The 22,488-nt window shown below is 46.5% G+C and overlaps 1 protein-coding gene across 1 annotated transcript in view; it reads right to left on the minus strand.

Moving 5' to 3' along the window:
* pde8b (phosphodiesterase 8B) overlaps nucleotides 1-13,378 on the minus strand; it is a 217,728-nt gene extending 204,350 nt beyond the window's left edge. Inside the window, exon 1 of the mRNA XM_033018611.1 lies at nucleotides 12,870-13,378. Within this exon, the coding sequence (XP_032874502.1) occupies nucleotides 12,870-13,139 (270 nt within the window). The 5' untranslated portion in view covers nucleotides 13,140-13,378. The remainder of the gene's footprint in view (nucleotides 1-12,869) is intronic.
* Between the last annotated feature and the right edge of the window lie 9,110 nt (nucleotides 13,379-22,488).

Consider the following 22,488-nt stretch of genomic DNA (forward strand, 5'->3'; position numbering starts at 1 on the left):
AGAAGGGTCTCATCCTGAAACGAAATCAAGAGATTTGGGAGAAAGCAGGAACAGGGTACTTATTCTGGATGGTACACAAAAATGCTGGAGAAACTCAGCGGGTGCAGCAGCATCTATGGAGCGAAGGAAATAGGTAACGTTTCGGGACGAAACCCTTCAGATGATCAGCCACGATCATATTGAATGGTGGTGCTGGCCCGAAGGGCCGAATGGCCTACTCCTGCACCTATTTTCTATGTTTCTACGAAACGTCACCCATTCCTTCTCTCCAAAGGTGCTGCCTGTCCCGCTGAGTTACTCCAGCATTTTGTGTCTATCTTTGGTTTAAACTGGCATCTGCAGTTCCTTCCCACACATGATATAAACATAATTTATTGATTCAGCAAAAATGTTCTATTCTGTGCCTCTGGGTAATAAAGTCTTAGATTTAAATGCCACTGCAATGAGCCGAGGACAAAAGTCTACAGCTGATGGAACAACAGCATTCCACTGATTTGTCTGAGATGCTATCTCTCTAATGGGACGTTAAAACTGCTCTCTCGGGTTAATGATAGGAAATGGCATTACTTACTGGAGACAGGGGCGAGGAACGGATGTCAGAATGGGCTAGCGAGGGCAGTGGTGGCGGCAGATGTAAGGAGCAATTTATAGAGGCCAATTCACCTCCTGGAGGCAGATACCACAGCGGCATTTAAGAGACTTTTGGAGAGGCACGTGATATGCAGGGAATGGAGGGATATGGATTATATGTAGGCAGATAGAACCACTCTTGGCATCATGTTCGGCACAGGCTTTGCAGTTCAAAGGGGGGCTGTTCCTGTGTTGTTCTATGATATCGCAGCCCATCCTTAATTCAACGTTAGTTGAAGAAAAAGTCTTTGCATAATCACTGTCACAATGCTATTTGCTAATAGGCTACCATGCTTTCTCTGTTAAACAGATAGGTCAGAAGTACCTTATTGGCTGTAATGTGCTTAGGTAGGTCCTGCAAGGGATAAGAAGGATGCTAAGTGATTGCAAGACTTTTTAATTCACTAAATTGAGCACAAGAGCCCATTTCCATGCTGCAAGACTCGATGTACTTTGTTTAAGGCCTTGCACATTGAAGAGATGGACAGAGTTGTTCATACTGATTTACATCGGTGAGACCAAGCGTAGGTTGGACGATCGTTTCGGCGAACACCTCCGCTCAGTCCGCAATAACCTACCTGACCTCCCGGTGGCTCAGCACTTCAACTCCCCCTCCCATTCCCAATCCGACCTCTCTGTCCTGGGTCTCCTCCATTGCCAGAGTGAGCAACAGCGGAAATTGGAGGAACAGCACCTCATATTCCGTCTGGGGACCTTGCGTCCTTATGGCATTAACATTGAATTCTCCCAATTTTGCTAGCCCTTGCTGTCTCCTCCCCTTCCTTACCCCCCGAGCTGTCTCCTCCCCCCCTCCCATCCGCCCGCCCTCGGGCTCCTCCTCCTCCTCCCCTTTTCCTTCTTTCTTTCCCCCCCCACCCCCCATCAGTCTGAAGAAGGGTTTCGGCCCGAAACGTCGCCTATTTCCTTCGCTCCATAGATGCTGCTGCACCCGCTGAGTTTCCCCAGCAATTTTGTGTACCTTCGATATTCCAGCATCTGCAGTTCCCTTTTGAACACTGTTCATAATGTTCATGTTATAGGAGCAGAATTAGGCCATTCGGCCCATCAAGTCTATGCCGCCATTCAGTCATGGCTGATCTATCTTCCCCTCTCAACCCCATTCTCCTGCCTTCTCCCCATAACCCCTGACACACGTACTAATCAAGACTCTGTCAATCTGCACCTTCCCGGGATGGCGGGACTGTCATGTGCTGAGAGAATGGAGCGGCTGGGCTTGTATACTCTGGAGTTTAGAAGGATGAGAGGGCATCGTATTGAAACATATAAGATTATTAAGGGTTTGGACACGCTAGAAGCAGGAAACATGTTCCCGATGTTGGGGGAGTCCAGAACCAGGGGCCACAGTTTAAGAATAAGGGGTAAGCCATTTGGAACGGAGACAAGGAAATATTTTTTCATACAGAGAGTTGATTGGGGATGATCAGCCATGATCACATTGAATTGCGGTGCTGGCTCGAAGGGCCGAATGGCCTACTCCTGCACCTATTGTCTATTGTCTATTAAAAAATATGCAATTACTTGGCCTCCGCAGCCTTCTGTGGCAATGAATTCCAGATTCACCACCCTCTAACTAAAGAAATTCCTCCTCAACTCCTTTCTAAAGGAACATCCTTTTATTCTTCACCTCTGGCCCTGGACTCTCCCACCAGTGGAAACATGCTCTCCACTGTATCCAGGCCTTTCGCTAATCGGCTATAAAAAGTATTCTATTGAATATACTATTCGGTATTTCTTTTTACATATGAGGTGAAATGTATGTACAAGGTATGTGGTTCTATCTTCATAGCCGACACTGGGTATTCCTGCAAAAAATTCCTACCTTAAATTGGCAACCCTAATTGGCCCTGTTTTACGTGCAAATTGTGCATAAAAGTGTGTTTTATCTCATGTGCACAATGCTCGCAGTCATTTTTAGTTCAAGTCAGGCTCATTGGCCTAGTCATTGTTATGTGCCAGACACCCTGAGGCAACTGAAATTTTAGCAGCTCCAGTTGCGAACCACACTTCCCCATAGTCAGGAGGCTTCTGGGCCCATCGATGGCTGCCTGTAAAGACACAATGTTGTCAAGCTGGCAAGGGTACGGGGAAGATTTACAAGGATGTTGCCAGGACTAGCATTGAAGTTTGACAAACAAGTCAATGCCGTGGTAAAAGCTACCTTCTTCCAGCTTCGCACGATTGCTAAAATCAAACCGTTCCTCCAATTTGACCACCTTGCAAAGATCATCCACTCATTTATCTCCTCCAGCCTTGATTCCTGCAACTCCCTATACACTGGCTTCAGCCAATCATCCCTGTCCCGCCTGCAATTGGTCCAAAACACCGCAACGAGACTTCTGACTGCCACCCGTAAAAGGGACCACATCACCCCGATCCTGGCCTCTCTCCACTGGCTCCCAGTGTGGTTCACAATCAATTTCAAGCTCCTCCTTTATGTATACAAAGCCCTTAACAGGCTTGCCCCCACCTGCTCCTTGAGGTACCAAGGTCTAAGCGGAAGCTCAGAGGGGATAGAGCCTTTTCTGTTGCTGCTCCGGCACTCTGGAACACCTTGCCGCTGCACATCAGACAGGCCCCCTCACTGTCCATCTTCAAATCCTCCCTAAAAACTCATTTTTATTCTTTGGCTTTCGACACTGGCTGAGGCATTGCTCCTGTTCTTAGTGCTTTTAATGTCTTTTAATTTTTAGTGTGTTTTTTATAGTCCTTCGTTTTACGGTTTTTAATGGTTTGTAATAGCTTTTTGTCCATGAGTTCTCATGTACAGCACTTTGTGGCAACTGCAGTTGTTTAAAGTGCTTTATAAATAAAGTTATTATTATTATACATCAAAAATCTGCTAACCCACCATTCTACCTCCAGGTCCGTCTGGTCGGCCGACTAGGGGTTATTGACCATCCCGCGTCCAGGTATAAGCTCAGGGTCGACTCATCGCATCCCTCTCCTCATCAGAACTGCCCCCTCCATCGTCTCCTTTAAGTCTAGACTTGAAACTTATTTCTACTCACAAGCGTTTCTTGAGGGAGCGCTGTTTGTATGTATTTATCAGGCACGTGCCATCAGGGTAGGCAAGTTAGGCAGTGCCTACCCTGACTAAAATGATAAAATGGTCATTATTTTATATATATACTGCGCATGCCCACCAGCCTACTGCGCATGTTTCTTGGCTGGTTTTTCAAAGATGGATAGTGATTACCTGAAGAGTTTCTCGAAGCAAACTTACGAGGAAAAGACCAAAATAATTAAAAATGGCAGACCAACGCCGGAACTCAAAGAACTTCAACAGCGCAAAGGAACAAAAATAATGAGAACATTTAAAACAGCTTGGTACAACAGGAAACAAAGAGAGAAGAATGGATTTTGTGTACAAATAATATGGTACGTAAATTTCTTTGAGCTATACGTTTTTAAATACTTTATTAAGAGATAACCATATAACAATTACAGCACGGAAACAGGCCATCTCGACCCCTCTAGTCCGTGCCGAACACATAGTCTCCCCTAGTCCCATATACCTGCGCTCAGACCATAACCCTCCATTCCTTTCCCATCCATATAACTATCCAATTTATTTTTAAATGATAAAAACGAACCTGCCTCCACCACCTTCACTGGAAGCTCATTCCACACAGCTACCACTCTCTGAGTAAAGAAGTTCCCCCTCATGTTACCCCTAAACTTCAGTCCCTTAATTCTCAAGTCATGTCCCCTTGTTTGAATCTTCCCTACTCTCAGTGGGAAAAGCTTTTCCACGTCAACTCTGTCTATCCCTCTCATCATTTTAAAAACCTCTATCAAGTCCCCCCTTAACCTTCTGCGCTCCAAAGAATAAAGCCCCAACTTGTTCAACCTTTCTCTGTAACTTAGTTGCTGAAACCCAGGCAACATTCTAGTAAATCTCCTCTGTACTCTCTCTATTTTGTTGACATCCTTCCTATAATTAGGCGACCAAAATTGTACACCATACTCCAGAATTGGCCTCACCAATGCCTTGTACAATTTTAACATTACATCCCAACTTCTATACTCAATGCTCTGATTTATAAAGGCCAGCACACCAAAAGCTTTCTTTACCACCCTATCTACATGAGATTCCACTTTCATAGAACTGTGCACAGTTATTCCCAGATCCCTCTGTTCACCTACATTCTTCAATTCCCTACCATTTACCATGTACGTCCTATTTTGATTTGTCCTGCCAAGATGTAGCACCTCACACTTATCAGCATTAAACTCCACCTGCCATCTTTCAGCCCACTCTTCCAACTGGCATAAATCTCTCTGTAGACTTTGAAACTCTTCTTCATTACCCGCAACCCCTCCTATCTTAGTATCATCTGCATACTTACTAATCCAATTTACCACACCATCGTCCAGATCATTGATGTACATGACAAACAACAGTGGACCCAACACAGATCCCTGTGGCACCCCACTCGTCACTGGCCTCCAACCTGACAAACAACCATCCACCATTACTCTCTGGCATCTCCCATTCAGCCACTGTTGAATCCATCTTGCTACTCCACCATTAATACCCAACCATTGAACCTTCTTAACCAACCTTCCATGAGGAACCTTGTCAAAGGCCTTACTGAAGTCCATATACACAACATCCACTGCTTTACCCTCATCAATTTCCCGAGTAACATCTTCAAAAAATTCAAGAAGATTAGTTAAACATGACCTTCCAGGCACAAATCCATGTTGACTGTTCCTAATCAGACCCTGTTTATCCAGATGCTTATATATATTATCTCTAAGTATTCTTTCCATTAATTTGCCCACCACTGACGTCAAACTAATAGGTCTATAATTGCTAGGTTTACTCTTAGACCCCTTTTTAAACAATGGAACAACATGCGCAGTACGCCAATCCTCCGGCACTATTCCCGTTTCTAATGACATTTGAAATATTTCTGCCATAGCCCCTGCTATTTCTACACTAACTTCCCTCAATGTCCTAGGGAATATCCTGTCCGGACCTGGAGACTTATCCACTTTTATATTTCTCAAAAGTGTCAGTACTTCCTCTTCTTTGATCCTCATAGTTTCCATAGCTACTCTACTTGGTTCCCTTACCTCACATAATTCAATATCCTTCTCCTTGGTGAATACCGAAGAAAAGAAACTGTTCAATATCTCCCCCATCTCTTTTGGCTCTGCAGATAGTTGGCCACTCTGACTCTCTAATGGACCAATTTTATCCCTCGTTATCCTTTTGCTATTAATATAGCGGTAGAAACCCTTCGGATTTACTTTTACCTTACTTGCCAAAGCAACCTCATATCTTCTTTTAGCTTTTCTAATTTCTTTCTTAAGATTCTTTTTACATTCTTTATACTCCTCAAGCACCTCATTTACTCCATGCTGCCTATAACTATTGTAGATATCCCTCTTTTTCCGAACCAAGTGTCCAATTTCCCTTGAAAACCATGGCTCTTTACAATTTTTACGATTTCCTTTCAACCGAACAGGGACATAAAGATTCTGTACTCTTAAAATTTCACCTTTGAATGTACTCCATTTCTCTTCCACATCTTTCCCATAAAACAAACTGTCCCAATTTACTCCTTTTAAATCCTTTCGCATCTCCTCAAAGTTAGCCTTTCTCCAATCAAAAATCTCAACCCTAGGTCCAGTTTTGTCCCTCTCCATAATTATATTGAAACTAATGGTATTGTGATCACTGGACCCGAACTGTTCCCCAACGCATACCTCTGCCACCTGACCCATCTCATTTCCTAACAGGAGGTCCAGTACCGCCCCTTCTCTAGTAGGTACTTCTATGGGACCTATTGAAGACAAATTACTTGATAAAAGTCGAGAGAACGTTTCCACGATTTTTTTATGCCGACTGACAGCTCGCCAGGGAGAGATTAATCTGGCATGCGCGGTTTTCAAGATTTTTAAAAGCCACTGCCTACCCTGACTAGTTACTCACGGCCTGTGCCTGATATTTATGTATGTATTGTTAGATCTATTTACCGCTGTATGTAGAACATTAGTACCTATACTGATGTAAAGCACTTTGGTCAACGAGAGTTGTTTTTAAATGTGCTATAGAAATAAAATTGACTTGCTTGACTTGACGAGAGGGTCTGAGCTATAGGGAGAGGTCGAATAAGCAGGGACCATGTCACCATGTCCACACCTAGGAAGTAAAACGGTACAAATTCTACAGAGAGCAAGTTGTCAATTTGGAAAGGGTACAGAAAAGATTTATGAGGATGTTGCCAAGATTAGAGGGTCTGGACTAAACGGAAGGGTTGATCAGGCTGGGTCTCTATTCCTTGGAACGCAGGAGGATGAGGGGTGATCTTATAGAGGTGTATAAAATCATGATAGGAATAGATCGGGTAGACGCACAGAATCTCTTGCCCAGAGTAGGGGAATCGGTGACCAGAGGACATAGGTTTAAGGAGAGGGAAGAAACATAGAAACATAGAAACATAGAAAATAGGTGCAGGAGTAGGCCATTCGGCCCTTCGAGCCTGCACTGCCATTCAATATGATCATGGCTGATCATCCAACTCAGAATCCTGTACCTGCTTTCTCTCCATACCCCCTGATCCCTTTAGCCACAAGGGCCACATCTAACTCCCTCTTAAATATAGCCAACGAACTGGCCTCAACTACATTCTGTGGCAGATAATTCCAGAGATTCACCACTCTCTGTGTAAAAAATGTTTTTCTCATCTCAGTCCTAAAAGATTTCCCTTTTATCCTTAAATTGTGACCCCTTGTTCTGGACTTCCCCAACAACGGGAACAATCTTCCTGCATCTAGCCTGCCCAACCCCTTAAGAGTTTTGTAAGTTTCTATAAGATCCCCCCTCAATCTTCTAAATTCTAGCGAGTACAAGCCGAGTCTATCCATTCTTCATTCATATGAAAGTCCTGACATCCCAGGAATCAGTCTGGTGAACCTTCTCTGTACTCCCTCTATGGCAAGAATGTCCTTCCTCAGATTAGGAGACCAAAACTGTATGCAATACTCCAGGTGTGGTCTCACCAAGACCCTGTACAACTGCAGTAGAACCTCCCTGCTCCTATACTCAAATCCTTTTGCTATGAATGCTAACATACCAGTCGCTTTCTTCACTGCCTGCTGCACCTGCATGCCTACTTTCAATGACTGGTGTACCATGACACCCAGGTCTCGTTGCATCTCCCCTTTTCCTAATCGGCCACCATTCAGATAATAGTCTACTTTCCTGTTTTTACCACCAAAGTGGATAACCTCACATTTATCCACATTATACTGCATCTGCCATGCATTTGCCCACTCACCCAGCCTATCCAAGTCATCTTGCAGCCTCCTAGCATCCTCCTCACAGCTAACACTGCCCTCCAGCTTCGTGTCATCCACAAACTAGGAGATGTTGCATTCAATTCCCTCGTCCAAATCATTAATATATGTTGTAAATAGCTGGGGTCCCAGCACTGATCCTTGCGGTACCCCACTAGTCAATGCCTGCCATTCTGAAAAGGATCCGTTTACTCCTACTCTTTGCTTCCTGTCTGCCAGCCAGTTCTCTATCCACATCAATACTGAACCCCCAATACCGTGTGCTTTAAGTTTGTATACTAATTTAATAGGAACCTTATTTCACACAGAGTGGTGGGTTTGTGGAACGAGCTGCCGGAGGAGATAATTGAGGCAACTAATATCGCAATGTTTAAGAAACATTTAGACGGGTACATGGAAATAACAGGTTTAGAGGGATATGGGCCAAACACACGCAAGTGGGACTAGTGTAGCTGGGACATGTTGGCCGGTGTGGGCAAGTTGGGCCTGGTCTCCACGCTGTATCACTCTAAGATCAGCAGTGAGACCAATTTAAGGGTCTACATTGAATGATCCAGAGCTTGCACATGTAGCATCGATAGGAAACATGGATAGGGTCTGAAGAAGGGTCTCGACCCGTAACATCACCCATTCCTTCTCTTCAGAGATGCTGCCTGTCCCGCTGAGTTACTCCAGCTTTGCTCCCATCAGTCTGAAGAAGGGTTTCGGCCCGAAACGTCACCTATTTCCTTCGCTCCATAGATGCTGCTGCACCCGCTGAGTTTCTCCAGCATTTTTGTGTACCTTTGATAGATGGCATGTTGGGTGGGTACCTTGTGTTTGAAGAAGGACCCTGATCCAAAGCGTTACCTACCCATGTTTTCCATAGATACCCCCCAGACCCACTGTGTTACTCCAGCATGTAATGTTCTTTTGAAAACTGCTACAGCAGTTCCCTGTGTCTCTCTCTCCCAGCCTCAGTGTTCAGTGCTCAGAATTATGAAAATAAGATATCTCTGTTCGTCTCTCTGATGTTCAAGGTCTTCTGAAACAAATCACATAAAACCATACCGCACAGAAACAGACCCTTCAGAACAACTTGTCCATGCCAAACACGATGCCATATCTAACCTAGTTCGCCTGCATTTAGACCTTAATCCACTCACCCTTTCCTATCCATGTACCTGTCCATTTTAAATGCTGTTATGGTACCTGCCTCAATTACCGCTCCTGCCGACTCATTCCATATGCCCACCACCATCTGTCAGAAAGGTTGCTCCTCACATTCCAAAGTTCATAAGTGATAGGAGCAGAATAAGGCCATTCGGCCCATCAAGTCTACTCCGCCATTTAATCATGGCTGATCTATCTCTCCCTCCTAACCCCATTCTCCTCCCCATAAGCCCCGATACCCGTACTAATCAAGAGTCTATCTACCTCTGCCTTAAATAAATCCATTGACTTGGCCTCCACAGCATTCTGTGGCAACGAATTCCACAGATTCACCACCCACTGACTAAAGAAATTCCTCCTCATCTCCTTCCTAAAAGAACGTCCTCAATTTCTGAGGCTGGGATGTCTGGTCCTAGACTCTCCCACAGGTGGAAACATCCTCTCCAAATCCACTCTATCCAGGCCTTTCACTAGTCGGTAAGTTTCTATGAGGTCCACCCTCGTCCTTCTAAACTCCAGCGAGTACAGGCCCAGTGCCGTCAAATGTGCCGTTAAATCTTGCCCCTCTCACCTTAAACCTATTTGCTCCAGTTCTTAATTTCTCTATCTTGAATAAAAGACTATGAATTCTCCCAATCTATTCACCTCATGATTTTATACACCTCCTCAGCCCCCTGCATTCCTAGCCTGCCCAGTCCCTACCAATCGCTCAGGCCCTCGAGACCAGGCAACATCCTCGTAAATCTTCTCTGTACTTTATCCATCCTAAAGACATCCTACCGAAAGCAGGGTGATCAAGCTACCTCTTCGATTATCTTGCATCTCGTGGTAGCAATGGCCCAACCCCAACATAGGATCTAATTGGGGAAAACCATCAGACATTGGACTTTAGAGATACAGCACGGAAACAGGCCCTTCGGCCCACTGTGCCCGTGCCGTCCAGTGATCACCCTGCACACCAGCACTCTCCTACACACAATTTACAATTTTACCAAAGCCAATTAACCTATAAACCTGCACATCCTTGGAGTGTGGGAGGAAACCGGAGCACTCCGGGGAAAACCCACACGGTCACGGGGAGAACGTGCAAACTCCATACAGTCAGCACCCGTAGTTAGGATCGAACCCGGGTCTCTGGCGCTGTCAGGCAGCAACTATCCTTGAATCGGATTTTGCTGGCTTCACCTTGCACTAAAGGGCCAGTCCCACTTGGCCGTTTTTTATTCCACGACTGCCGGCATCATTGACTGACGTACCAGGTTACCGAAAACATTTGCGGCGTGATGAGGCAGTGACGCGGCGTGGCGACGTATTGACGTGCGGTGTTTTTTCAAGCGTCGCAACATTTTTTTTGTCGCCGCTGGATTTTGAAACGTTCAAAACCTTTTGGCGAAACTGAGATGACGCCGGCAGTCGTCGAAAAAAATCGCCTAGTGGCACAGACCCTTTAATGTCATGTATCTGTACACTGTAAATGGCTCAATTGTAATCGTGTATTGTCTTTCCGCTGACCGGTTAGCGCGTAACAAAAGCATTTCACTGTACCTCGGTACACGTGACAATAAACTAAACTACACTGCTGCTGAGCCACATTGTTTCCTCAGATGGCTTTACCTTCCCCTTGCTGGCTTTAGCTTGCACTGAACGTTATTCGCTTCTCATGTATCTGTACACTGTAAATGGCTCGATTATAATCATGTATTGTCTTTCCGCTGACTGGTTAGCAGATAGTCAGACACACGGGAGACTGCCAGTGGGGCTGGCAGTGGGAGCAGTTCCTCTCGGGTCTGACACCCTTTGCCAGGGACAGGAGTGGCAATAACGCCACAAATGTGCAAACACCCATCAAAGGAGGCTGTATACCCCGTTGTAATGTATGATTCTTTGCATGCTGCTACAAATATTCCTGCTCAACCTCACATATTTTTGTGAGTGGGTCTGATTGGGCCTGTGCATAGGGTTGCTAACTGTCCCGTATCAGCCGGGCCATCCCGCATATTGGGCTAAATTGGTTTGTCCCATACGGGACTGCCATTGTCCCATATTTGACTGCTACTACTTGGGTCGAGGGGACTGTCGGGTCTGAACGCCGCGTCCAGCCCCGCTTCACCCGTCCCGACGCAGTGCAGCCCATGGAGTGCAGCAGCAGCAGCGCCTCGCCCGTGGCCCCGTCGGTCGGCAGCCCGGCCAGCTGTCCGACCTTCGGGCCATCGCTTACCGCCGACACCGCCACCCGTCCTTCTCTAGGCCGATCATCGGTTCATGAGTTGGACGGGTTGCCGGACTTAGCGTGCAGCAGAACACAAAGCCCAGCCAGCGGACCAGCTGAGGAGTTTTGGCGCGACGTCGAGCGCAATGTCCGGCACCCGGGCCAAAACTCCTCAGCTGGCCCACCGGCTGGGCTTTGTGTGCAGTCCAGCACCCGGGCCAACTCATCATTCACCCAGCTACAGCCGAGTCGGTCAACGAATTGCCGTCGGGAATTTGTCCCTCATTCTGACCTCTTGTCCCTTATTTGGGAGTGAGAACGTTTTGCAACCCTACCTGTGCACTACAAGTAACGAACAGATTTTCACCACATTTTCACATGGTGAAAGACGATTTCTATCATAGACCATAGAACGGGACAGCACACAAACAGGCCCATCAGCCCACAATTCTCCCACAGCATATTATGCCGAGTTAAAATAATCTCCTTTGCCCGCACACGATCCATATCCCTCCATTCCCTGCATATTCATGTGCCTATCTAAAAGTCTCATAAATGCCACGATCATACCAGAGAACATAGAACAGTACAGCACAGGAACAGGCCCTGCGGCCCACAATGTTTGTACCGAACATGATGCCAAGTCAAACTGATCGCATCTGCCTGTACATGATCCATATCCCTCTATTCCCTGCACATCCATGTGCCTATCTAAAAGCCTCTTTAACACCACTATCATATCAGTCTCCACCACCACCCCAGGCAGTGCATTCCAGGCCCCCACCACTCTCTGTATAACACCTATCTCCCTCAACCCTGGTAGTCATCAAAAGGATCCTTCTAAACTTGCAAGGCTTTGAGATGGGATCGGCAAACAGGGTTAAAAAGACATTGAAACAATGAAAATGGGTGCGAGTGTAGGCCATTCGGCCCTTCGAGCCAGCACCGCCATTCAATATGATCATGGCTGATCATCCAGAATCAGTACCCTGTTCCTGCCTTCTCCCCATATCCCTTGATTCCGTTAGCACGAAGAGCTATATCCAACTCTCTCTTGAATACATCCAGCGAATTGGCCTCCGCCGTCTTCTGTAGCAGAGAATTCCACTCTGTGGCAGAGAATTCCCTGCAACTAGGCATGAAGCAAGAGTTATCTGATTTAATCCCCACTCTGCTTGGGTTTCGACTTCAATCTTTCCCTCCATCTTGGTACAAGCAAAATACTCAGTGCTTCTCACTTTCATTTTCCAGTTGCAGAATGCTGTACAATTTCATCATCAGTTCCCTAAAGGCAAAAGTCAGCCAAATGTTCTCATAGTTGCAAGAAAGCAGCATTAGCCAAAAACAACTGGAATAAGCTCCCATTACATATACACCTATAAGCGTTAAAAAAAAAACACACACATTTATTATTCCAGGTCAATAATCTCTGTTTTTAAATGGAAGTTGTGACAGATAATATAAGAAAGAAAAGCATCTTGTGATGAGCGGTCTGTGTTTGAGAAAGGAATAGGCATTGCTGAATGCAATAAACAAGGCTGGTTACCTTAACACTGGTGTGGCTGGTTTGGGTCTCAGCTTCAATGCAGTTGCTGTTCTCCCTCTTCTCTCGGCGTGAAGAGGTACGTGTTGCACGACTCTGGTATGCCAGCATAGAGGGCAGCGACTCAGCTGCATCTGCCTTAATGAAGAAGCTGTGGACTGTTGCCGTGCCTTGGGAAATGGTGGTGGTCTGATGTGGAGAGTTTGATTCATCCGAATCTCTGCAGTAAATCACTCCGCTTTGAGAGACATGGATACTGGGAGCACAGCCCATTACTCTCAGCTTGGCTCCAGCCACTGGCTGGACTGCACTCTCTCTCTCTCTCTCTCACTCTCTCTCTCACTCTCTCTCTCTCTCTCTCTCTCTCTCTCCCTCTCCCTGTTGCCACACTTCTTCCAGTTAATCTACCACTCTTTCTTCACCACCAACACACCTTGATCCTTACTGTTATTTTTTTTTTCCGCCTTCTATGTTTTCCCTTTTATCTATTATTATGTCTTTTCAACTGCGCTTCCTTTTCACTTCGTTTCCCAGCCTCTCCCCGTCACTTCCCCCACCCCCCCCCCCCTTGCTTGTGCCCTCTGTTAACAAATAACACGTCTACATAATTAAAATTCCGTGTGGTCCCGAAGGCTTGTCTGTGCACCTTTAATCGATCGCCAAGCCAGTTTGCAGGCAATATCATCCAGAAAATGAATTTGTCACCATTCAGTGGGTGTTTACCTCTGAATCACACTCACATCGATCCTCTGCTTTGCTTCCCAGCAGAGATGATTGTGATAATATTCCACAAGAGGGAGAAGATGTCTCTTTAAAATCCCTATGATTCATGTGAATAACCATCTGGCCCTCCTAGTTCAACGCGACGCTTCCATCCGAAGCTGCCATGGTAATTCATTCATTCATTCATTCATTCATTCGCTTATTTGTGACGTCAGTGGAGTCCTTGATCTTTGACCTGGTCTCAGAGGCCATCCTGATTTCCCGTTAACAGCATCTAGGTGTTCAGTCTTGGTTACCTGTCACTGTTGTACAGGGGCTGGATCAGGTGGACCAGTCTTTCGTGCTCTCCATCACGTCCAATCGCAGTGGCGCGCCTCACTGTTCTCCAGACTCCAAGTAACAAGCTGACATGGCTTTTGTGCAAATCCAAAAGACCGAATAATTGCAGCCGAGTAGGTTGTTATGATTGTGCCGAATGCCAAATCTTATTTAAAGCAAGCGCTTCACTAAAATAGCAGCCAACGGGTAATTGCATTATTTTATTCACTCTGATATTCGTCCAAATGCTGCAAATATGCATCCTTGTTTAAAAGGTCCTAATCATATCAAAACATGCTGAATGAACAACGCACTGAAATTCTGCCTCAGAATTAGATCAGCTCAGAACAGAATGATCTGTGAGCGACTGAATAACATTAATGCACACACACACACTGTGCATGTTGTACTCCAGACAGTGAAGAAGCTGTCATAATGTACCGGAAGGGGAGGGGCACTTCCAGTCTGAAAGGACAGTATTTAAAGGGAAACTGTCTCACGCTATTATCAATGTGCAATGGTCATATAGTCATAGACCTATGTCGACTTGGACGTGGAGAGCATGTTTCCACTGGTGGGAGAGTCTCGGACAAGAGGTCAGAGCTTCGGAATTAAAGGGCGTTCTTTTAGGAAGGAGAGAAGGAGGAATTTCTTTAGTCAGAGGGTGGTGAATCTGTGGAATCCTTTGTCACTGGAGGCAAATTCAGTGGATATTTTTAAGGCAGAGATGGATAGATTCTTGATTCGTACGGGTGCCGGAGGTTATGAAGTGAGTGGTGAATCTCTGGAACTCCCTGCCACAGAAGATAGTTGAGGCCAGTTCATTGGCTATATTTAAGAGGGAGTTAGATGTGGCCCTTGTGGCTAAAGGGATCAGGGGGTATGGAGAGAAGGCAGGTGCAGGATACTGAGTTGGATGATCAGCCATGATCATATTGAATGGCAGTGCAGGCTAGAAGGGCCGAATGGCCTACTCCTGCATCTATTTTCTATGTTTCCAGAAATAGATAAAACACATGGAAGTGTATAGAAACATAGAAACATAGAAAATAGGTGCAGGAGTAGGCCATTCGGCCCTTCGAGCCTGCACCGGCATTCGATATGATCATGGCTGATCATCCAACTCAGTATCCCATCCCTGCCTTCTCTCCATATCCCCTGATCCCTTTAGCCACAAGGGCCACATCTAACTCCCTCTTAAATATATCCAATGAACTGGCCTCAACCACCCTCTGTGGCAGAGAATTCCACAGATTCACCACTCTCTGTGTAAAAAATGATTTTCTCATCTCGGTCCTAAAAGATTTCCCCCTTATCCTTAAACTGTGATCCCCTTGTTCTGGACTTCCCCAACATCGGGAACAATCTTCCTGCATCTAGCCTGTTCAACCCTTAAGAATTTTGTAAGTTTCTATAAGATCCCCCCTCAATCTTCTAAATTCTAGCGAGTACAAGCCGAGTCTATCCAGTCTAACAGTCTATGCATAACATCAACCTCTCACTCAACGTCCATAAAAACAGGGAATTAATCCTGAACTTCAGACCAGGGAGATCTCAGGGTTTTCAGGGCCCGTTTGTAGGTATGTAGGGGAGACCCTGCGCCAGTGGGCCGGAGTTTGGAAGAATTAATTAATAGCTACAGATCCCTGGACGTTAACATCTCAGATGACCTGTGTTGGGACCAGCATGTGGACGCAATCGTGAAGGTGGTGTGCCTGAACCTGTACTTCCTTAGAAGTTTAAGGAAATACACCATCTCACAAATACTTCCACAAATCTCCACAACTGCACTGTGGAAACTAGCCTGACTGGTTGCATCATGGCCTGGTATGGCAATTCCAACCCACGGGAATGCAAGAGGCTGCAGAGAGAGGTGGACTCAGCTTGGTCCATCACAGCCATAGCCCTCCCTACCACTGAAAGTGTTTACATGAGGCACTGCCTCAAGAAGGTTGCATCTTCCCATGTTCCCAATGTCGGGGGAGTCCAGAACCAGGAGCCACATTTTAAGAATTAGGGGTAGGCCATTTAGAACGGAGATGAGCAAACACTTTTTCACCCAGAGATTTGTGAATCTGTGGAATTCTCTGCCTCAGAAGGCAGTGGAGGCCAATTCTCTGGATGCTTTCAAGAGAGAGTTAGATGGAGCTCTTAAAGATAGCGGGGTCAGGGTATATGGTGAGAAGGCAGGAACAGGGTACTGATTGTGGATGATCAGCCATGATCATATTGAATGGCGGTACTGGCACGAAGGGCCGAATGGCCTACTCCTGCACCTTTTGTCTATTGTCTATTGTCTATCATTAAGGGGCATACCCTCTTTTTGCTGCTACCATCGTGCAGGGGGTACAGACTAAATTCACGCACCATCAGGTTCAGGAATAGCTACTCTCTTACGACTACTGGTCCACCACTTATTTTCCAGCACCCTGGGTTCCAAAGCCTTGTTACAGGATTATCCATATTGCCGGACCAACAGAGTCATGTAATAATGACACAACAGTATACGTCTGACCCACTAATTCTAGCCCTCCCGTGCCTCTAAAGCACCGTGGACAGCTAGAAACTTAAATCAAACAAAGAATATGAATGAAATGTGCTTGTGCTTAGCACCATGACTGTCACTTGGACCTTGCTTCGAAGCCATAACTAGGGTTAAATGAAAAGAAAATAAGCTAAGAGTTGCACTAAACTGAGGGATCGCCACCTCCAACTGCAGATGTGAACAAACAGCTCTAGGCCCACACCACACACAGCGCCATCTGTGGCCGCCAAGTGAATTTCGAGTGCGCTCGTGATTTTGTCCAGTTTAAAGGAACATCGGTGGTGGACATGTATCAAGTTCTTGAATGCTGACCATCTTTCTGTCCACCATCTTCACTCTCCACTCTTAATTCTGATGGAGGATTTCAACCCAAATCATTGACTCTTCCTTTCCCCACCACAGGTGCTGTCAGACCTGTTGAGACCCTGCAGCAGACAGTTTGCTGACACATGCAGGTAATATCCACATATTCTTGCGAAGAACGTGAATTTTATTTCACGCATTTATGCAAATCACAAATCTGGGAGAAAAAAATCCGACAATTTACCAAATTAAAGATATACCTTACAACAATATTAACAAATCTCACACTTTTTAAACTACACTAAACTTTTGTTTTCCTCAAAGAGGTGTCAGACATACATGAACCCTATTCACTGAGTCAGTCATTAATCCCAGCAATGCAGTTGGGGTTTCCAGGGACAACATTGTTTTCGATGCAGAATCTTTTAGTGTTGATAATCTGCATCTACATCTATAAATCTAATTTGACTGTCAGCAGTAACAGTGCATGTCTTCATTTCAAAAGATTGCAATGGGTGGTGCAGGTGGTGGAGCTGCTGCCTCATTGTGCTAGAGACCCGAGTTCAATCCTGAACTTCGGGTGCTGATTGTATGGAGTCTGCATGTTCCCTCTGTGTGTGTCTTTCCTCTGTGCGCTCTGGTTTCCTCCCACACCCAAAAACGTGCGGGTTTGTAGATTACTTGGCCCGTGTAAATCGCCCCTAGTGCATAGGGGCAATATAGTAGGATAACATAGGATAGCACAGAACTAGTGCCATATTGAAGAAACAATTGGACAGGTACATGGATAGGACAGGCTTCAAGGGGGATGAGTCAAACGCAGGCAGGTGGGACTCGTGTAGATGGGACATGTTGGTTCCCCTCCCCTACTCTAGATGTGGCTTTCACCAGGGTTTCTTCAATACCCCGTAACACTGCTCTCTCTACCCATCCTCCCACTCGTAACAAGGGCAGAGTCCCCCTAGTCCTCACCTTCCACCCTACTTGCCGTCACATACAACAAATAGTCCTCCATCATTTTCGCCACCTCCAACGTGACCCCACCACTCGCCACATCTTCCCATCTCCTCCCGTCTGCTTTCCGCAAAGCCCGCTCCCTCCGTAACTCCATGGTCAATTCTTCCCTTCCCACCCTCACCACCCCCTCCCCGGGCACTTTCCCTTGCAACCACAAGAAATGCTACACTTGTCATTTTACCTCCCCCCCCTCGACTCCATTCAAGGACCCAAGCAGTCGTTCCAGGTGCGGCAGAGGTTCACCTGCACCTCCTCCAACCTCATCTATTGCTTCCGCTGCTCTAGATGTCAGCTGATCCACATCGGTGAGACCAAGCGCAGGCTTGGCGATCGTTTCGCCGAACACCTCCGCTCGGTCCGCAATAACCAACCTGATCTCCCCGTGGCTCAGCACTTCAACTCCCCCTCCCATTCCGAATCCGACCTTTCTGTCCTGGGCCTCCTCCATGGCCAGAGTGAGCACCACCGGAAATTGGAGGAGCAGCACCTCATATTCCGCTTGGGCAGTTTATACCCCAGTGGCATGAACATTGACTTCTCCAATTTCCAGTAGCCCTTGCTGTCTTCTCCTCCCCTTCTCAGCTCTCCCTCAGACCTCTGGCTCCTCCTCTTCCTTTCTTCTTCCCGCCTGCCCCCACCCTACATCAGTCTGAAGAAGGGTTTTGCCTGAAACGTTGCCTCTTTCCTTCGCTCCATAGATGCTGCCGCACCCGCTGAGTTTCTCCAGCACTTTTGTCTACCTTCGATTTTCCAGCATCTGCAGTTCCTTCTTAAACATGTTGGTCTGTGTGGGCAAGTTGGGCAATAGGGCCTGTTGCTACACTGCATCACTCGATGATTCTAGTGTAAATGGATGATTGATGTCCATCATGGACTCAGTGAACCAAAGAAACGGGTTGCATGTTGTGTCTCTTTCAATTCAAACTCCTTAGGTTGGGAGCAATGGTTGAGGGAGGCGATGGATGGTGATGGGAACATCATGATTCAAGATGTTTGCAGAATGGGTGAAGGAATTTATTTCCTGTCACAGACAAGCCCAATTCGACTCAAGTTTAAACAGTAGCTGCCAAAGATTAGACCGGATTCTGCATGTCCCCATCAGTTATTTGCACTGTTACTTAATCAAGTTGAAATGCAAGTCTGCAAGCAAGTGAACCACGAGATAGTGGATCAATAGGGAACATTAAACTCATATGGACATCTGTATTAGGGTTTTTTGTTGTCCAGTACCATTGTTTCGTTTAGTTTCAGTTTGGAGATACAGCGTGGATACCTGCCCTTCGGCCTATTGGAGGAATGGGTGGCGTTTCGGGTCGAGACCCATTCTACAGACTGATATCGAGGGGGGGAGGGGGGAGAAAGGAAGTAGACAGAGACAGTAGGACTTGTGGGAGAACTGGGAAGGGGGAGGGGAAGGAGGGAGAAAGCAAGGGCTATCTAAAATTAGAGAAGTCTTGGTTCTTGGTTCTTGGTTTCTTGGTCCTCCAAAATATTCCAAATGGAATTTAAACTGGAGGTGGTGAAGGGAGGGCTTAAGCCAGAAAGGGTTATTGGTAAGAAAGAGCTACTTTAAATTTAGTTGCATCTGGTTGGGTAACTATAGTTGGGTGGAGATTATTCCATGCTTTAATTGTGCGGGGGGAGAACGAATTGCTGTACACATCTGTCTTTGTAGCTGGGACCACAAATTGGATCGAATGCCCTCGTCTGCTCCTAATTGGTTTGGGTTTGGTGTAGGTCTTGTAGTCTATGCCGAGCTGACCATTTAACATTTTGTAAAAACAGGTCAAACGGTGAGCTTCACGTCTGTCTGTCTTGGAGAGGGTTCCACCCCAGAGAATTCAGAAGTTTGGTGACACTCGCTTCTCTCTTATAGGTGTTAGTAACAAATCGAGCTGCCTATCTTTGGACACGTTCGATGGAAGAAATGTTTTTATTTGTGTATAGGTCCCATGCTGCAACTGCATAGTCCAAATGAAGTCAATGTTCATACCGCTGGGGTGTAAACTACCCAAGCGAAATATGAGGTGCTGTTCCTCCAATTTGCGCTGGGCCTCACTCCGGCAATGGTGGAGGCCCAGGACAGAAAGGATAGATTGGGAATGGGAGGGGGAGTTGAAGTGCTGACTGTCAGCTGGGTGGACAAAGGCTGAAAGTGTGAGATAGGAGTTATGAATAGAAGGGGTTTGAAATGTGAAGCCAGAGGAAGGAATATAGGTGGAAGGGGATTGGGGAGGGGAGGGGGTGAGGAAGGGAGAAGCGGGTTCACATCCAGATGGAACACAGGGGAGGGGGAAACTGGGGGAGGGGAGGGGAGGGGTTGTTTGTAGGTTAGTTACTAAAATTGGAGAATTCAATGTTCATAACATTGGGTTGGAAGCTACATAAGCAACAATACAAGATGCTGTTCCTCTAGTGTGTATGTTGCTTCACTCTGCAATGGGGGGGATCACAGAGCAGAAAGGTCAGTTTGGGAATGTGGGAATGGACGGGGAGTTAAAATAGATGCACCATACTGATGAAGAGAAGCCATGCACTGTCTTCACCACCCTATCTGCTTGTGTTGTCACTTCCAGGAAGCGATGGACCCCTCAGTACATCAATGCACCTGGCATTTCTTGTGTACTTTCCTCTCCCACTTCACCTTCTACCATGTGTCCAGATTAACCTCCATCAGTCATTTATCTGTTCATCTAACTCATCCATATCCTACTGTACCGTTTAACGACAATCCAAAACTGCACCATTTTTGCGTTGCGTGCAAATTTACTATCCAGCTTATCTAAATTTTCATCCAAATCATTCGCATATATCACAATCAAGATGTCCCAGCACGAATGCTGACCAGCGATCCACGTACACTAGCACTATCCTACACACTAGGGACAATTTACAATTTTAACCATAGCCAGTTAACCTACAAACAGTGGTGGACTGGGTCTAAAAATATTGGTTGCCAGGAGACAAAGGGGGCCCACTTCATCAGGGGCCCACTTGCCATCGGGCAAGCTGGCACCCTGGCCAGTTCGCCACTGACTACAAACCTGTACATATTCTGGCCCTAGTCTGTCACACATTGTGTGTCAATTACCCCCTCGCTATCCCGTGCCATCTCTTTCTCATTTCTCCTTGATTTATTAAACATCCTGTCCGTTTTAGTTTGAAGCATTGTCTGCAATCCTCTTAATGCAGTTTGTCACAACACTGGTCCCACCACAGTTCAGATGTAACTCATCTCAACGGAAGAGCTCTCTCTTTCCCCAGTATTGAAGCCACCGTCTGACTAATTCAATCGCAGCATGCTTTGAATCATGTATTTACTTCACTAATCCTATTTACGGTGGCGCAGCGGTAGAGTTGCTGCCTAAAGCCCCTGTCCCACTTAGGAAACCTGAACGGAAACCTCTGGAGACTTTGCGCCCCACCCAAGGTTTCCGTGCGGTTCCCGGAGGTTTTTGTCAGTCTCCCTACCTGCTTCCACTACCTGCAACCTCTGGCAACCACCTGCAACCTCCGGGAACCGCACGGAAACCTTGGGTCGGGCGCAAAGTCTCCAGAGGTTTCCATTCAGGTTTCCGAAGTGGGACAGGGGCATTATTACAGCGCTTGCAGCACCGGAGACCCGGGTTCGATCCCGACTACGGGTGCTGTCTCTATGGAGTTTGTACGTTCTCCCCGGGACCTCGTGGGTTTTCTCCGAGATCTTCGGTTTCCTCCCACATTCCAAAGAAGTACAGGTTTGTAGGTTAATTGGCTTGATGTAAGTGTAAAACTGTCCCTAGTGGGTGTAGGATAGTGTTAATGTGCGGGGATCACTGGTCGGCACGGACTCAGTGGGCCGAAGGGCCTGTTTCCACACTGTATCTCTAAACTAAACTCAACCCTTTGCCAATTTACACGTGGTTTATGTAAAATTCCAGAGATTATCACCCATGTGGTTTTGCTTTTCATTTGTGCCCGAGGTCTTTGCAATCCATCAGAACCTCCTCCCTAGTCCTACGCATGTTACTTACATAAAGATACAGCATGGAAACAGGCCCTCCGGCCCACCAAGCCCACGCAGACCATCCATCACCCGTTCACACTGGCTCCATGCTATCCCACTGATGTGTCCATTCGCTACACACTGGAGCAGTAGCCAATTTACAGCAGCCAAATAACCTACAAGCATGCACAGCTTCGGGATGGGAGAGGAAACCGGAAAACCCCACACGGTCACATGGAGAACGTGCAAACTCCACGCAGTCAGCACCCGAGCTCGGGATCGGACCCGAGTCTCTGGCACAGTGAGGCAGCAGTTCTACCAGCAGTCTATGCAGACCATGACAAAAGGATCCTCCCCCTCCCACTCTCAGTTCCTCTCCAGCCCAGACGTTGCTAATGGATTTTACTTTTGTGGAAGGAACAAACACACCATAATTCTGATCTCAAAATATTTAGATAATATCGTAAAAAGTTGACTCAACAGCATTTTGGGTCGCCCCATGACAGATAGATACATAGATACAGAAAATAGGTGCAGGAGTAGGCCATTCGGCCCTTCGAGCCTGCACCGCCATTCAACATGATCATGGCTGATCATCCAACACAGTATCCTGCACCTGCCTTCTCTCCATACCCCCTGATCCCTTTAGCCACAAGGGCCACATCCAACTCCCTCTTAAATATAGCCAATGAACTGGCCTCAACTACCCTCTGTGGCAGAGTTCCAGAGAT

The sequence above is a fragment of the Amblyraja radiata genome, chromosome 3 (genome assembly GCF_010909765.2).
Source record: "Amblyraja radiata isolate CabotCenter1 chromosome 3, sAmbRad1.1.pri, whole genome shotgun sequence".
In the NCBI taxonomy this organism is placed as follows: Eukaryota; Metazoa; Chordata; class Chondrichthyes; order Rajiformes; family Rajidae; genus Amblyraja; species Amblyraja radiata.